Source organism: Nylanderia fulva, unplaced genomic scaffold (assembly GCF_048542155.1).
Source record: "Nylanderia fulva isolate GAGA-0341 unplaced genomic scaffold, ASM4854215v1 Scaffold74, whole genome shotgun sequence".
In the NCBI taxonomy this organism is placed as follows: domain Eukaryota; kingdom Metazoa; phylum Arthropoda; class Insecta; order Hymenoptera; family Formicidae; genus Nylanderia; species Nylanderia fulva.
The window spans coordinates 76,963-96,456 of record NW_028190851.1 but is presented as its reverse complement, the minus strand read 5'-3'; the positions used below and the strand labels follow the sequence as shown (position 1 = coordinate 96,456).

The 19,494-nt window shown below is 33.6% G+C and overlaps 1 protein-coding gene across 1 annotated transcript; it reads right to left on the bottom strand.

Moving 5' to 3' along the window:
- Positions 1 to 268: 268 nt before the first annotated feature.
- On the bottom strand, positions 269 to 18,176 carry LOC114944973 (uncharacterized). The gene is given in 4 exon segments (XM_029321042.2): positions 269 to 3,179; positions 3,811 to 3,974; positions 3,977 to 5,327; positions 17,886 to 18,176. Coding segments are annotated over 4 exon segments (2,085 nt in total). The 5' UTR covers positions 18,069 to 18,176; the 3' UTR covers positions 269 to 2,792.
- Between the last annotated feature and the right edge of the window lie 1,318 nt (positions 18,177 to 19,494).

Sequence of the window (19,494 nt, the reverse complement as noted above, 5' to 3'; positions counted from 1 at the left end):
AGGAGATAAAATTTATAATTTTAAGTGCAATATTATATATATACATAAAAGTAAAAGAAAAAAATAATAAGAAAAATGGTGACATAGTATAAATTATAGTACAATAAAATATACGAGATTAAAATATCGATTTAAAACATTATTGTGCGATAACAACATATATTATTATGAAGATTATTAATTTTTTACACGAGATTTAAAATTATTCGTTTGAAATTACCTGGGGTAAATTATCGCTTCTGATTTTTGGGAAATAAAAAGAGTGGAATGATATAGAGCAGACTTTGTATTTTCATTTTCTGATTAATAAAATAGTCACACACTTTCGTATGTATATATGTATTTTATCACGTCCCAAGTTGCAAATTGACGTCATTTTGACGTTTAGTGACGTTAGTCTGCTACCTGGGATGCTTCTTTCTCTCTCTTTTTCTCTTTCTTTCTTTCATTTACACACACACATACACATGTATCAGAAAAATATATAAAATTTCCAGCAACCTGGAAAATAACATTGCAAGTGTAAGAGAAAGAACAGAAGACGGAGGTGAACAAAAGTGTCAGCACGAATGAGAATTTAGAGACGAGAAATTAGAGGCTTTTTCAAGTTAGAATCTACACACTGCTCTAATTTTGGCCAAATATCATAATCATAAGTGTGTTCTGTATTGTTTACAAATGAGTTGATCAATATTTTTTGAATTAATTTATCCATTTTTTCAAAATAAAATATCAAAATAAAAGTCGAGTGGTCAAATTCTGACTTGAGGACATTTTTTTAGACTTTAGAATATAAAGTCATATATAAAGACCTTGTATATAATATAATCTTGAAATATACAAAATTTGAATATCTGACATTTCGAGTCGACTTTCTCAAGCATCTCATGCGCATTTCACGCTCTGAGAATTCCAAATAGATGCTAAATCTGGATATTCGTGCGCCAAACTTCACGAAGACACGAGGCCTTTAAATCTTTATCTTTATTTATAATTGCTTTTCAATCTTAAATATCCTAGGTAGCATGACGTCATTTTAACATCTAATGATGTCAGTTTGCTATTTAGGATTTTGATTTAAGTAAATCTCAAATTAAAATTTTCATGATCAAAACTGTTTAAATATGTCTCGTTGAATTAATTTTGTAATAATAATTTAAGAAATTACATTGTAAATATCTCAGATATCTTTAAGATGATGAATATTATTTTTTTTTCAGTTACGCAGATATGATTTGAAAATTATAACTTTTGGAAATTCTTAATGCATGATACAATTGATATCTTCATATCCTCAGTGAAATACATATATATATATATGTACACTTCATGTCGCGGCGATGAAACATTAAATATAATGTTTGCGATATGCGGCCAATATTATTTAGAGTCAACAACAAACATACAAACTCGCGAACATGAAATTATCTCGCAGACAGACATACAATAAATTAATGATAGGCATTCCTATTAATCATCAATAGGCATAGAATAAGAAATCAGTATTAACTTATCGTTGTCGTTACGTGTGTACACATTTCACGTAATACTGTATATCGATTATAAAATGGCCGTTACCTATATACTTACCGAGCAGACCAATCTCCCATTCAGCAAGTGACGTCATTAGATATCGAAATGACGCCATTTTGACGTTTAATAACATCGCAGTTTGCTATTTGGGCTGTCATTTACTAAACACGTCCCAGGTAGCAAACATACGTCATTTGGATGTCAAATGATGTCATTAGATATCAAAATGATGTCATTTTGACGTTTAGTGACGTCAGTTTGCTACTTAGGATGTGATGAGGAACACGAAGAATATAGAATAAAAGAAGAATTTTTTTCATATATCGAACATGTGTTATTTTTTTAATAAAATACAATCTTTTTTAACTATTTAAAATTCGCGAAAAATATTGTACATATTTGATTTATGTATAGAACTGCGATTTATAAGTTATTTTAATAAATAAATGCTACGATGCAACCTGGTCTGCTTGATGGATGAGTATATAGCACGCTTCTCTATAGTGAACTATGTTTCTCCTTCTATATATAAGATGTCCCCAAAGTCACGTGCTCTGGGAACTCTTTTAATTCTTTTCTTTTTAGTCTAGACGAGAGAATTAACGTCTGCGCGACTTTGACTCGCGATTTCGAGTTTATCTCACACAAGTCGAGTCTTCCGTCTCGTAATCGTTCATCATCAGTCCGTAAACAGGCTAAATAAGTTAGAAGAACAGCAAAAATTCTGTTATCTCAGACGGAAGGGAAAAATATTCCGCTCGCTCCGTGCGAATTTCTTCTATCGTATTTCTTCTTCTTTGAAAAAAATATTAGCGGAATACGAACGCGTAGCCGCTTCTAGAAAACTTCTCGTTCTTGAGAAAGGGTTTCTCAAGGGTTAGGTTTGCTCGCGTTTATTCCGTTCTATAAAAGAGAGAAGGCCTCATCCTAAGGCAATGACGAGCAAAACTCGCAGGGATTCGTTTATTGCACGATTCGCACGCGACTAGCTTGATCCTAGCTTGGCATGAGATAAAATTAAAAAAAAAAAACAAGAAAGAGAAGATAACTGCTGCGCTAACAACGCCTTGGCTCACAACGCCTTTACGCAGTTGTCGGAAGCGAAGAAGTCACTTTACGATGCAATCATTCGATGTCTTTCTCTCTGTCGTCCTTCCAGAACATACGAAACTCTCTTTCTCAGCGACCCCTTCACTCTCCCTCTTTTTACGACAACGCTCTCAATTTTTCTTTTGTCGAGTCCGTATTACACGACACTTCTACTTCGCGCCTTCCATCGAAGGCGGTGGCAGAGGAATCGCTTGTTCGGACACTGGTTGCTGCTGCTGCTCCTTCTTCTTCGCCTTCTTTACCTTTTTTTGCCCGGGCGAATCCGTTTTTCTTTCCTTTATTTCTTCCGTCTCTTGCTTCGACTGCGTCACATCCTTGTTTTGCGTCGTCGTGTCATCTTTTCTGTCGCTCGTCTCTTCCGCGCGCTTCGTCGTTTCGTCTGCTGGCGCAACACCCGGCTGCTCTGCACTTTCTGCTGCGCGATTCTCTATTTTTTGTTGGCTTTTCGCCTCGACGATTTTGTTATTTTGATGGAAAGAATCATTCTGATTCTTGGATTCGACAATTGCGCTTTCATTTTCCGAAGACTCCAATTTCTACAAAAAAATAGGACAAGACTGGAAATTAATAGGACAGTTCGTTATAATTTGCAATAGAAAAAGTAATAAAAAAACAAGAATTTCAAAACCTGTATGTATGATATCTAGCTGTGTATGTCGATAATGGAAAATCTGACAATCTGAATTTTAAGGGGATCCTAAACGTCCTTGAGAAGTCTGTGGTTTCTGTCTTGTTTTATCGACAAAATGTGAGGTTAAATAAACTATAAATCTATTTATTGGCTATACAGATTGTATTTTACCTGAAATTAGAGCGCTCCACCCTTGTTATTATTAATACTTTAATTTGTACAGGAAAAATATTTATCAATCTGTATTGTCTATATATATCTATATAGGTTACAGAATTATGAATTCAAGAATTCTGTAACCTAGATGTATGAGACTATACAGATTGATAAATCTTTTTCCTGTACAAATTAAAGTAATAATATTAATAAAGGGGAAACGCTCTAATTTTAGATAAAATACAATCCGTATAGGTCATAAATAAATTTATAATTTATCTAACCTCATATTTTGTCAATAAAACAGAACGGAAACTACAGACTTCTCAAGAACGTTTACGATCCCCTTAACGTTATTTTTGTTTCAAGATATTTCTCACCTGCGTTGGCGATGATGGCGCTGGTGGAAGCGGTATCGGCTCACTGTCTTGCTTTTCCTGTTTCACGTCTACATCCATAAGTTCAGGGACTTGCAACACCTGTTTTTCTTTCTCTTCGGGGCACTCTTCTCCCTCTCGCGTAATAGATTGCTGCTCAGGGAGTGTGCTTTTGTTTCTAGCAAGCTGATAGTATCTTGTATACTCTTGATGGTGTTCTTACGCGCCTGCCGTACGTTCTCCCGGCCTTCCGTCTCGATGTCGTCCAGCTTGAGCAATTCGCGTGTCAGCATCTCGTCAAGGTAAATGTACTCTTTGTCTTGTCGAGAGCCGCCGGCGTAATGTCCCACCTGCTCTGCCAGATTATCCACTTCCCTCTGCACCTGGATGACTTTCTCCAAAGGATCTTTCGGGACCGGCGGCGGTTTAGGCTTTGGCATTTCTTGCTGTTGATATTGCGGTTGTTGAGCCTGTTGCTGTTCATATTGCGATTGTTGAGCCTGTTGCTGCTGGTGATGATATTGAGGTTGCTGATGTTGCTGTGGATTATATTGTGGTTGTTGTTGATAATGCTGTTGATATTGCGGTTGCTGTTGATACTGGGGTTGCTGCTGTTGTGGATGATACTGGGGTTGTTGTTGTTGAGAGTACTGGGGTTGCTGATATTGCTGCTGATGCCGTCGCATCTGCGGCTGCTCAAAGCTCGGTTCGTAGAATGCATTTTGAAAGTGTTGCGGCGGCCATTGCTGTCTGCTAAAGTGTTCATTAAAGTGCGACGGTCTGTGGAAGTGCGGTGGCGATTGTTGCCGTTGCTGATGGTGAAAGGTGGGCGGCGGCGTAGCTTCGTCGGTCGAGAGCTTTGATATCACGGGCTCATCGCGGCCCTCTACAAAAATAGGGATGTGCCGGACGTTGCTGGCTGGTTTGCCGGGCGATTGAGCGCGCTGTTGCTGATTATGCTGCGGTGTAATGTCCACTCGAGATACGAATCTCTGTCCTGGACCAGGTTGCTGATTTTGACCATATTGCTGTTGCTGCGGTTGTTGCTGTTGCCGATTCTCCGGCGGCGCTGACATCGATCGTTGGCCGCGCTCGCTTTTCTCCGGACTTATTTCCATGTTGCGGCGCCGCTGTTGCTGGCCTATGTCCACAGTGTTGCGTAGACCGTATTGCGGTATTGCGGGCGACGATGTCAAATCCGGCTCGCCGCCGCTGTGCGAGCTGACGGCGCTGGCGCCGCTCGCGGCGCTGCTACCGCTTGCCTGGCTACGCGCGTCCTCGTCCACTTGATGTTGTTGGCCGCCGGATTGTTGCTGTTGCTGTCCGTCGTTGCTGCTACCACCGGAGCCGCGGCGCCGATGGTGACGATTACGTAATGCGGAACCACTAAACGGCCAGGGCGGTCCGCGCAGATGCTCGGCAAACTCGGGGTGGCGCGTCGCGAGATCGTCTAGGTGCGCGCGAATGCCGTCGCCACGTGGACGCTCAAAGACGTCGGCCTCGTCGTCAAACGGAAAACCCTGCAACAATAGACAAAAATCGCGTAAAGTCATTAAGCGTGTAAAAATACTATTTTTTGTATTTTTTTAAATATCACACTCATTGTCAGTTCCATACAGTTGTTGAACATATAGTACGTGAATATTTTCCAGCAACGGAATACAGTCATACATTGGGTTTATTCTTTATTGCTACACTGAACTAGTGCAATGAGTTAAAGCGAGGCAAATATATTTTGTTTCGCTCTAATCACTGATGAGGTACTATTAAAGACCGACGGCCTTACAGGAGTTTGTGTCGCATACTAAATACGCCTGTCGGTACGGTGTCGGTAACTATCAAATTCCTATTTTATATATATATATATATATATATATATATATTTAATTATTAATTATGTTGAATATGAACTATATAATTAAAATTTAAATATAGTAGAATAAATAAAATATTCTTATTAGTTATTTATTATCACGATTATCGGCCGATGCCGGGTCCATCGGGCCCACTTGGTAGAGACAGAATTTACCCAGGGCCGACGGTCTTTAACAGTATCTCGTCAGCACTCTAACTTATTGCACCAGTGTACACTAGTTCACCAGTGCAGCAATAAAGAACAAATTCAGTTAAATTTAGGATTTTAGCTCGTGTCACTTTGTGTCGTAGTTCTTTTGAACTCGTATACAAGCGGTTTGTTCTTTTTGGCTGAACTGGCTGCACTAGTTCAGAGTTTATCTTCTTTACTCCATATTGGAAGGAAAGAGAAATTCTGAACTAATGCAGCCAGTTCAGCTAAAAAGAACAGACCTACGATGTCGTCTCCCAGATAGCACCATGCCCAAAATTGGTGCATAAGACATTTTTAAATGTTTTGGGATATCATATCATATAAGATAAAATTTCTTAATAATGTCTTATGCACTAATTTTGGACATGGTGCTGTCTGGGCTGTGTATGTTGTTGGAAGGCAGTCTAAACATCCCAACTTTTACTAGATTCAGACATACTGATACGAGTATTAATAATGGCAATTATACGCATGACATTCAATCGTATCAGACTAGCAAATAAGTGCGAGCAAGGGCGCGTTGAAGGGGAAATTGCGTGTAATCGGGCACGAGGTGACGAATTCTCCACCTTCTCCTTCTCCTGCGACAAATCGAGGTCACGTCGTCGTTCCACTTAGTGGACGGACATATTATAAGAAAGTCACAGTTGCAGGAGAAAAATGGAGTGGAGAAAGAGAGGAGAAACGGGAAACGAGCGTTTTATTATACACGCCCGATAATCGGATTTTCCTATTTTCGGCACGACGTTGCCGGCTCGACACGTTACTCTGGGCAGCACTCACAAAATTCACAAACGCATTCATCGCCGTTGCCACGTTGATTCTTTTCGCCTGTCAACCGCAAAAATGTGCAAATTTTATGATACATTCAGCGAGTTTTCAGCCTTTAATTCTAAAACCGATCTGAAAATTTTATTCATCGTTGCTTCGTATTTGGCACCACAAGCTAAAGATTAATATTTTTATTTAAAACTATAGCGTGTTTATAAAAAAAAGTTATTCTCCTCTTTCTTTACAGTTTACATTTTCAAAGAAACATTGAAAGAGGAAGTGCATGTGTAAACAAGACACGTATATAAAGTACTTTTTTATTTATTCGTTATACATAATAAAAATCACACTGCAAGAAATTTGCCACATATTTGCTATATAGTCGTCAAATAAAATCGAGAAAAATACTATTTTAGTATTTAATACTTTTGAGAAATTATTCTTATTGATCAAAATAGTCGTATCGACATTTTTTAATCTATAAATGGAAATACTTTATTTTTCATGTTAATTAAAATTCGTCACGTTATTTGAAATAAAGATTTTGAAGAAAAAAAATAATTCTTTGCAGCAGCTTAACACAATTTACAAGTGGACATTAATGTTTTCATGAATAATATTTCAGTTTTTATTTTTTTTCCATAGAAAATTTTAAAATTTGTATATAATTTTAATTTTTTTCAGTAATATAATTGTCTAAAATTTTTCATGGATTTAATATTTGCGCGCTGTACAATGAGTGCATTACATGAATAAAACAAGAAATATAATAGAAATTAGAAATAAATCAGTAATCAATTAAAAAAATAATTTGAAATATAATAGGAAATAATTTAAAAGTAATTAATAATTTAAGAATAATTAATAATTTAAAAATAATTATTAATTTAAAAATACGCAAAAAAAATAAGAAATCTCAGAAACGTTGAGGAATATTCGACGAGAAAAAATTTTAGAAGTCAACAAAATTTCCTTTTTTTCTGGAAAATTCTTATTTCCACCGGATGATTTCATACATGGTTCGGAGGAGGGATGCTCCGTCCTGTTCTTTTCTCATTTTCTGTCTTCGTCTTGGAGCACGCGCAAATACGCCCACGCACACTAGCTGTTCGTCATGCGTTCCAGAACCGCAGTGTTAAACGTCATCCGTGAACGTGCGGAAAAGCACACACTTGTATAAAGTAGCATCCTTTTTTATCACAGAGGAAATCTTTTATATAGGTACCCAGAATCCTCGGAAAAATCCTCGTGTTCTTTTGCGTCCTTATTCGTATATATGATATGAAATCTTTTAAAGGGTGCATGATAAGATGTCAAAATGACGTCACCCGCGGAATCGCCGCGCCTCTTGCGCCGTAACTTACGTCGTATCGCGTTATCGATCACGTTAATAATGACCAGGCGTCTAAATGGGTTCATGACGTCACGGTCATTGAGGTACTCATTTTGGCGATCCACTATAATTCGATTTCTTTTTTTTTCTTTATACATATATATGTGCATGATTTCGTAACATTTAATATATGTTAATTTATTCGGAAAATTATTCCGACGAAGATTATTATCTCGATAATTTGAATTTTCCGAACACCTCCTGCGGCGCGAATAAGAAATCGAGAATCGCAGTAATATCTTGATTTTTTTTTTTTTTTTTTTTTTTTTTTTTTTTTTTCGAGAAAGAACTGCGTGTTTCATCGCCACGAAAAATACGGCACGTTTCACGTAAATGCTATTTCTGATTTCCACGCGATTTTCATGCGAAATGCGAGAAGGAGCAGACTGTGAGTGAGACAGAGACAGAGAGAAAGAAAGAGGTGGGAGGAAAGAGAACATATATACATATACATATATATCTTTGGGAGGAAAAGAGAACGTTAGCAAGAGCGGAATAAGCTGACTATCGATATAGTTTTGTAATCGGGACCTTATAAGTGGCGACGTCGAAAGTTTATATTTACTTAATTCGATAATCGATTGATCGAACGAATGTTTCTCGAAGAAACTTGAATATCGCGGAGGGGGTTATGACTTTTTTTCCGAATCAAGATTGACGTATAACTATATATGTATATCCGTCTCCAGTTTCCGGTTCGCGACTCTTCTTCTTGTGGTTTCCGGCCGTGAGAATAAAGAAAATAAGAGGGAGCGAAAAAAAAAGACCCTAACAGTAGACATATCTCGAAGCCCACAGAGAACATCCTGAGGATGTTCGAATGTCCTCTGGATATCCTCGGAATATTTTTCGGATATGTTGTGCTATTAGGGGATGGATGTAACGTCACTTACGAGGAACAAGCGGTCCAGATCGATCTCCCGTCCAAATTTGGATGCTGCGTCCACGATGACAGGCGAGTCCATTTTCTGGACTTGTTTTTGAGCCCGCGTCCGCTTTTGGATTCGTGACACGCGCTCTCTCTCTCTCTCGTTTGTATTATGTTTAATAATTAATTTTTTCTCTTTTTTCTTCGAATATTGGGATATATATATTCATTCACTCACACATACACACTCTCTCTCTCTCTCTCGCAAAACCTGACACTCACAATAAGTTGTTCTCTCTCTCTCTCTCTCGGCTTTTCTTCGTCTCCTCGCACGCTTCTCTGCTTCTGGTTGCGATTACATAAGCGACGAGCCACTATACACTCGTCTCTTTCTCATTCGCCGTCACTGGTACACTTTTTCAAGGTCGACCTGTCTCTCTCTCTCTCTTCCGAGGAAGGAAAACATGCGTACAACGCACGTGTTTGCGTTTCAGTGCATGCGCGCACATACACGACCGTCGCGGACGCGGACGACAGCGAGACTGACAGCAGGCGCGGGCCGCGGGGTGACTTAAATGCGCGATTACGTGTGGGTCGTGCGCGACCACGTGACTCGCCGCCGCGGAGCGGAGTGAAGGCGGCCGCGAGAACCTACTAGAATCTTCTCGCGTTTAATCTCTATCTCGCTTCCGCGCTTACTCCTTCTCTCTCTTGTTCTTTCGAGAAAATGCCAAAGAACCGATGACGAGAATCTTCCGTTCCTAATAGCACAACGATATCCGAAAGATATTTAAAGTCTTCGGGATATGTGTGCTGTTATAGGGGTCGTCGGTTGAATTTTTTTGAGTTCGTTTGTTTTTTTTTTTTTTCAAATTGGCGCATTCGTTTTTTAAAGTTGGCGCGTTTGCTTTTTAAAATTGGCACTTTAAAAAATGCCTTTGTTTTTTTGTTTTTATAGGAAACACGATTTACTTTATTCTGGAAATTGCGAGAAGCGTATAGAGAAACATGAATAGATAAATAGGTAGATATATAGAAGTGGGTGAAACGATACTAGACCCTTCTCGAACGATCGAAAGAGAGAGGCGAGATGGGAAGGAGAGACACACGTGACCTATATTTTTTAGGTGGAAGGGATTCTCGTACTGCAGTCAAATATTCCGCGTAACGCGCGCTTACACGCAAAGTTCAGAGCAGAGCTCGATATCGTGGTATATTTTCCAGATGAAATCGGACGTCCGGTTAAGGAAAACTAGACTAGAGATTGAGATTAGCGATGAATGAATCGCGAAGTTATGCGCAGGTTATGTTATAACGAGTTCGACGAAAAATGACTCGGCGCGATATTCACAACGTATAACCTTAAACGGCATTTGTATATATTTTACATTATTAGTAGCAGAGTTGGATAATAACTAGTTAATTAGTTAAAAAAAGTTAAAAACTTAACTTTTAATTTAGCTTAGTTAATTTAAAATGTATGGATTTTTATAACTTTAACTAGTTATTTTTGACCTTAAACTTATTAACTTTTTACCTAAGATAAATTTTTTTAACTCTGAATACCATTATTGTTTTTTATAAGTTTATATACGTATTATTTTGAAATTAAAGTATTATTAATTATCATGACCATTTGTGATCAATTGTAATTACCAAAAAATATATTTCTATATAAAAATCAAAATTTCTTTGTCATTTATTATTATAAATTTTAAAAGAGTTAACAAACAAAATTCTAATTTAATATAAATAATGTTTTTAACTTTTGATTTAACTTCAGTTAATTTAATTTTAACTTAACTGAGTTAATTTTTTGTTCACGCAACTTTTAACTTAACTAAATTAATTTTATAACTATAACTTTAACTTAACTTAGTTTTAAAATATAAAAAAACATTGCCTATAAACGAGGGAGAAAATACAATGGATCACCATATGATCTAGGTGTCGTCAGGAACTGCACAATAGTACTATTCTACAACTGTATATTATACATAGCTATGATCTTTTGAAAGCTTTTGAGGGACTTTTTGGCGAATGTCTCGTTTTCAACTTAACTGACTTGGCGTATTTGCCAAATTTAACCACCCTCTATTTCTTGCTTTGAGTAATGTTTGAAGAAATGTTTACATAAACAAACCAACAATTATTCTTTAGCGAGAAAACAATATCCGAGAAAAAATCGGGCGTTGATACCAAAAATCCTTAGAGATGTCACGGAAAATGCTTGAAAGAATCCGAGTTTGCAAAGTTTAAAATCATTTATATGACGTAATATTTCACATTTGACTAAAAAAATTCTATTTTCTTTATCCCTTTTTAAAAGAGGCATGTTATTGACATTTTAAAAAAGACATGTTACCGTTTTTCTGTGATGCTAATAATTGGCTGCCTCGATTCGAGTGCGTTATATATGATTTTTTAAAACTAAATCAAATTAACGTTAAGTGCTTATAAAATTAATTTAGTTAAATTAAAAGTTGCATAAACAAAAAATGAACTCAATTAAAATTAAGATTAAATTAACTGAAGTTAAATCAAAAGTTAATTTTTGAAAACATTATTTAAATTAAAATTTTGTTTGTTAATTCTTTTAAAATTTATAATAACAATTAAGTAACAAAGAAATTTTAATTTTTATATGGAAATATATTTTTTGGTAATTACAATTTACATTGATAATAAATGAACATAAAAATTAATAATACTTTAATTTAAAAATAATACGTTTATCAACTTATAAAAAACAATAATAGTATTTAGAGATAAAAAAATTTAACTTGAGAAAGAAGTTAATAAGTATAAGGCCAGAAATAACTAGTTAAAATTAAAAATTAATATATTTTAAATTAATTAAGCTAAGTTAAAAGTTAATAACTTTTTTTAAGTTTTAACTAGTTATTATCCACAACCCTGCGGTTTTTCTTTTTAAAAGACCATCAGATACATGTATATATGCATCGAACGTCGATTATTCAAAAAGTGTCACGCGTTACGTTCGTTTCATTATTCGCGGGATCATCGATAATGACGATCAATGATCTACGATGATCGATAGCAGTGCCAGGAGAGCATGAGCCGCGAGAAGGTGGCCGCGAGTTAGTCAAGTCGGTTATTCATACAGAAGAGGAAGGAGGGCGAGAAGACGGCGCGTAGCATGAAATTCGCTTATTAATTTATTAAGAAAATAAATCTTTAGCGATACCGATAACTGCAAAAGTTGAGCAATTGTCGTTAAAAAAATTATTCTTATAACAACGATTTTTTTTTAAATTTACGATAAAAATATTAAATAAATAAATGCAAAATTACACATACATCGATCAAAGTGGCAACCTTCTTTTTCAAAGTATTTGGTAAATAAAAAAATTTTATATAATTCTGCTTATTTTATTTAATATTAATTTTATTTGAATTTGCATATTAGTTTTAATTATTTATTAATTTTTAATTTAATGTGTGTGTGATGATTTATTTATAAATTAAAAGAAAAATATCATATTGTGTTACATTCATTATATAATGTAGATGTAAGATTAACAAGTTGATTTTTCATATCAGTTATATTTTAAGATAAACCTTTGAACTTAATTTTTCACTTAACAAATACTTCAATTAATTCTATATCTTCCTCGATAAGGTAATTTCTTCCTCTTTATAAATTAATAATTCATTTCTAAATATATTGTTAAGTTAAGAATATTTTTTAAGTTTGTATTAGCTGCATAATCCTCACAAAAAATGACTGAATTGAATTTAACATTTATATTTTTAAAATATAAATATTTTTTTCCAATTTTCATATATATATCTCTTGTATGTGACTTAAAAAATAAGAATATTTTGACAGCAAAAATAATATATAAAAATTCCAATATATTTTAATTATTTACAAAAAAAAAACTAATTTGTGAATCGTCACAAAACTTTGTATAAATCATCTTGAATTCTGTTACAAACAAATTGATACATTTTTATTATTATTTTCTTTTTTAATGTTTAACAATATTATTTGCATAAAAACATATAATAATATTCTGTTTGTATATAACATTTTATATATATGTATATATATATATATATATATATATATATAAAATAAAATTATAACATTATCTATAATGTATAATCTTTACAATATAAATTTTATATATTTATATAAAATTACTTTCCTTTTTTGTTATTAACTTTATTAATTAATTTAATTAATTAAAAATTTTCAGTTAATTATTTTTAAAAATTAAACAAATTAATTAAACTTATTACAAATTAATTAAACTTAATTAATTTGTTATTAAAATGATTTTTAATCCAAGTTGTAATTTACCAAGTTTTTGTTGTCACTCTTAATGCAACATAGAACACTTCATAATTTTTTCACAATTTTTCCATTCCTTTCGAGATATGACACACAACTCTAAACTATTTCTATAAGATGCTAATATATTAGAAATTATTGAATTGTAAAGGCTAAACTGTTCAAAAGAGCCGAGTGACAATCGCGTTCTTTTGTTACGCAAGGCACGTTGTGTAACAACGCGACGAAGTTTAATACGTTAAACGTGTATAAATAACGCTAACGTGTGTAAATGCAACTCTCTATTGCCAAACGTACATACAGCTGTGCGTAGATTCAAACGATGTATTTTGTTGCAAGCTGTGCTAAGATCACGAAAATTACACGTTTCTTTTACCACCTCCAGATTCTATCTTCAGATTCTATCTTTCCGAAAAAAAAACTATTTTTTCGTACCTACATGTAGATTTATTCTTCTATTGCTATCACTTATTTATATTTTCACCAAAAAAATATTTGAAATTTTTGTTAAGTTATCTAACGTTTTAAGCGAAGTTACCTCTCTCTTTTTTTTTTTGTTTTTAAAGATGCACAAGAAAAAATTGGAAAATAAATATATACATGGTGTTAAAAAATTAGATAGACAAACTTTGAATATTAATTTTAATATAAATTTAATTTTAATATTACTTTTCTTTTTACAACGTTTAATTTTAATTACATGATATCGCATATATGCGAGTTTGTGACTTTTCAGTTTGTATTAAAGTTAATAAGAAATTTTTTAACAGTTACTGTAAGAAGAGTGAATTATTTTTATTCCGTGTTTTGTTTATTGTAAGATTAAAATATAATTTAATTTTTGCACTTATATGTTTATTATTTAATCAATAATCCACAAAACTTAACATCACCAGTAGTTAAATTACAAAATTACAAATTTTTAAAATTTTATTATTTATTAAGTCACAAACTCCTATTTTCATAAAAACGTCATAGAAAAAAATAGTATTAACAAAAAATGTTTATCTTCAAATCTTCTATTTTCCTTCAAAATTTGTCTAATTTTTTAACACCCTGTACATTCTACAATTTTTTTCGACTCAAATTTTCGAAAAAATTGTTTATTGTTTAAGTCACAAACTCCTATTTTTATAAAAATATCATAGAGAAAAATAATATTAACAAAAAATATTTATTTTGAAATCTTCTTCTTTTCTTCAAAATTTATCTGTTAATTTTTTTTTAACATCCTGTATATTCTACAATTTGTTTCGACTCAAATTGTCGAAAATTTCTCAAAATATAAATATTTCACATTTTGAGACAAACATAGGTGAATAATTCGTTATTCTTCTTTACACGGGGCCAGGATAAAAGAAAAGACTTAAAGGGGAGATGACGAAGAGAACTATTCGCAACACATACACACTGACGATACAACAATTCGCTTTACGTAATGAGGCATACTTTTCTCTTTCTCTCTCCTTCTCCCTCTCCCTCTTTTTCTTTCTTTCTACTGCATCGCTGTACATATAACCGAATCACCTGTTCCGCATTGTCAGCGCACCAATTAGCATACCTCGTGTCGCGAAGATCGTTTCTCGAATGTTATTGATCACCCGGTATCTTCTACTGACTTGAACGGCCACTTTTCGGTAAATATTGAGATGAGGAATATGTATGAGAAACGAGATAGAGGCATATACTTAAAAAAAAAAAAATCGAATCAAGATGGACAACTTTTGGAGACAACTTTCTACATAAAGTTCCCAGCTAGTAAAACATATACGTCATCCCAAGTAGAACAGAAAATCAAAATAATATCATTTTGACGTCATTGATCAAATTTAGAGTTCAAATTTGATCAATGATATTAAAATAATATTATGTCAAAATGATATTATTTTGATTTTCTGTTCTACTTGGAATTTTGATGTTGAATAATCATATATTCAATCGAATTATAAATATTCCTTAATTATGAAAGATGCATTTGGTGACGTCGGAATCGTATTACAAAAATTATAAGCGTTAAAATATATTAAGCGAATCATCTGACAAATTCAAGCTGTAAATCTTTAGCAACTCAAGTAGCAAACTGACGTCATTAAATGTTAAAATGACATTTGATGATGTCATCGACGTCAATATGATGTCATTTTGACGTTTAATGACGTCAGTTTGCTACTTGGGTTGCTAAAGATTTACAGCTTGAACTTGCTACACAATTCGACATTTCAGACGTTTAATAACGTCATGACGTCATTTTGACGTTTAATGACGTCAGTTTGCTACTTGGTTTGCTACCCAAGTAGAACAGAAAATCAAAATGATATTATTTTGATTTTCTGTTCTACTTGGGTAAAGATTTACAGCTTGAACTTGTTAAACGATTCGACGTTTAATGACGTCATTTTGACGTTTAATAACGTCAAAATGACGTCACTTTCACGTCTAATGACGTCACTCAACGTCAAAATTACGTACGCTTGCTACCTGGGTAAAGATTTACAGCTCAAACTTACCAGAAGATTCGCTTAGTATATTTTACCGCTTACAATTTTTGTGATACGGTTTTAACGTCACAAGATACATCTTCGTAATTAAGGGACTCAGAAAATATATATACATATACAGAAAAAAATATATACCTATATACATATACACACTTGGAAGGGTCGGGATGTGCTACTTCTCCTCGACAAGAACCGAGATCGATATAGGGGTGGCCTACCCTCGATATGTCCCGTTGAAACTCGGGAGGGTCCAGAAACAGAACGCAATTTCTCAGACCTATTCACGAACAGCGATAAAACCGCCCTTTCGCGTGGGATATTGAAGTTAAGGGGTGTTCAGAAAACCTCTGCTATATCAGTATATTTCTGCGGCAACGTTCACGATAATATCAGAAATTCGGTTCTTCCTTTATTAGATAGTATAATAAAAGGAAGGGAAAGAAAGGGCCGCTTTTTGTTTCTTCAACCATTCCGATAATAATCAAGTGATCCTGATTATTATTATTATTGCTGTCTTCGAGTGATGAGATATTAAAGTAGGTCTGTCAGTGTCATTAATTTTTGATAATTTATCGATATTTTAATTCCATTATGACGTCATATATTCATATTTATTCGGTTCTTATTAAAAGAGAGAAAGTAAAATTCGAATTCGATCTGTATCTTGCGAAAGCATCGGGATTGTTTTTTTTTTAATCTCGCGACAACCAAATCTGAAAATATCACGACGAGAATAACCGGAGAAAAAGTGAAGAGATCCTATCGAGACGATCGTCGGCAACTATTTTAGAACGGCATTATATATACAGGGTGTCTGATAATAATGTAGAATAGGTTTAAATCACTCTATCCTGCACACGAGATGCGATTATTAATGGATACCTTGCATATGAAAAAATGCGATTCGTCCATCGCGATTTAAATTTCGCGCGCAAACACAGCATCGCAAACGTAAATGAAAACCGTGTTTACAGCAACATGTTAATGTTTATTTATTAATATTTTATTTATATCTTACTTTAACTTTACATTCTGAAAATTTGAGATTTCTCTTTTTTAAGTACACATATATTTATTTAACCGTGAAAAGTAAGAGTAAAATACCCAAGATAGTAAACGTACGTCATTTTGACGTTGACGACGTCATTAGACGTCAATGTGACGTCATTTTGACGTATAATAACGTCAATTTGCTACTTGGGGTAACTCCAGTATATCTTTAGATAGAAGATAACATAACTTTTGTGCAATATGAGGCATAAAATGAATTAGATTAGATATATATATATATATATATATATATATATATATATTGCAGAAAATTTAATAGCAACAAACAAACAGAGGAAATAAAAACTGTGCAAACATCCGTTATAATGGATGAAAAGATCTTCAGTAACTGATGGGATAAAAATGAATATTTAAGTTGGAATTAAGATTCGTTTCGCGATCTAAAAAAGAGAAAAGAAATAAAGAAATGAAGAGGAAAGGAAAAAGACAGAAGGAAAAAGATAATAAGAGAATAAATAAGGTTGACGTAAGAGAACACGTTACAAATTCCAAAATAGGATGAACAGTGTTTGCTGTTATCTAAATAAAATTATATAGATGATCATCTAGATGAAGTTTTGGCGTCATCTTATCTTTATATAAATAATAAAAATATGTATTATCTATATCTATATCTTAGATGAAAAAAGTGTTACTATTATTAAATTATCTTGAATAATGTTCAGGTATATATATAATTTGATTTAGTCATATAGCATACAAAAATTCTTAAATATTATTAAGTAGCAGAACTTTAACAGTAAGCAATAGAAACTTACAAATAACAATACAAATATATTTTTATATCTCTTTTATAATTTATATTTTTTTATAACTGTGTTTACATAAGCAGTCTTAAAAATAATATTAATCTAGACGTTATATACATATATCTAGATGAATCGCCATATATAATTCTATTTTTTATCTATAGATGTATTTAATAAAACAAAATCATCTTTATCTTATCTAATTGTAAGATAAATTTACATATTTTCATGTCTCATCTTTATATCTAGCTATAATTTTAAAATCATCTAAAAGAATAATACTGAGGATAAAGGAAAAACAATCGGGGTCGAATAATAAAAAAAATACCGCGTTCTCACTCTCGGAAAGTGCGGGAAAGGCCGATCGAAGGAGTCGCCTCTGGTAGTGCGCCTACTGGATGGCAAAAACGCGTCCTCGTCGTCCTCGTTAAACCTCTGCTTGACTTCCCGCAGCAGTTCGTCTTCGGACATGCCGCGGAGCCGGTCTGCGAATCTCGGTGAGTCGCGAAAATAATACGACATATTGTCGTTCGAGGTAATTTCTCAACACAACACGAAGGGATCAATTCACTTTCTCTTTCTCTCTCAGATAAGAAGAAACATTCAAACATATACCCTTCTCTCACGAAGGTTCGCGCGTTACTGAACGCGCGCTAGCTGCGCCGCGCAGCGTCGAGTGAAAGAGCGCGCATGCGCGCGAGTAGCGTTCAAAAAAACACGCGTGCACACGACGTTCGAAAGAATGCGCACGCGCTTTCTATTCGTTAGTGCGAGATTATTTGAAAATTTACTACAGAGGAGCATATATTCGATTGGCCGATCAGAATAGTCTTTAAGGTGATCTTAAACGTCTTTGAGAAGTCTGTTGTTTTTTTATCAACAAAATATGAGGCTAGATAAACTATGAATTCTTAAGAATTCCTAATTCTGTAACTAACAATAAGATAATGAGACTACACAGATTGATAAATCTTTTTCCTTTACAAATTAAAATAATAATATTAACAAAGGAGGAAGCAATCTAATTTCAGGTATAAAATCTGTATAGCCAATAAATAGATTTATAGTTTACCTAATCTCATATTTTGTCGATAAAATAGGAAAAAACAGACTTCTCAAGGACGTTTAGGATCCCCTTAACTTATAGGAAAAATCTCCATATTATCCATTTCAATTCAATTCCATCTAAGCAAAGCAAATGATAAACAATTGAAATGGAAAATGTGTTACATTGGTTATTTGTTCTTATAAATGTCATCTTTTAATTGTAATTCAAAAAGGTATTTTCGGACACGTGCATGACATGCTTTTTCTTATTTGTGTCGAGAACTCAATTCCAAAGTTTATACAAGTATTTCTAAATCACCCTGTATGCATAAATAAATATTTTGTTTTCCTAAAGAACTCAATGAATAAATATAATTTTACTTCTTCATTCTATACAGTGTCCGGTAACGGACCAATTAAGGGATTAAGGGCGGATTCTCTGGCCAATTTGGAGACGATTTTTTTTTAGCAAAAATGTTGAGAAGTCAATAATTTTCGAGTTATAGGCGATTGAAAAAAATGGGTTTTTTTGAAAACTAAACGTTTTGGAGTTAAAAGTCTAACATAATTACATTCTTCAGTTAATTTCAGGTAGAGTTTACTATAATAAAATTTTAATTTGAGGCTTAGTTATAAAGATACATGACAAATATTGGAAAGTTGTAAAAAATGATGACCTTTTTCGACATTTTCGCTGAGGAAAAATCGTTTCTAAATTGACCAAAGAATCCATTTGTAATCGTTGGTCCGTTAGTTACCGGACACCCTGTATATGATTGCATAATTACACAATTGTGAAACAAGAGCATAGCATTACGAAAGAAAAAGTAACGATTATAAAAGCAAATTCAAGTCTCTCAATGTTTAATAATGTAATGTACCAATAATGAAGAATAAAATT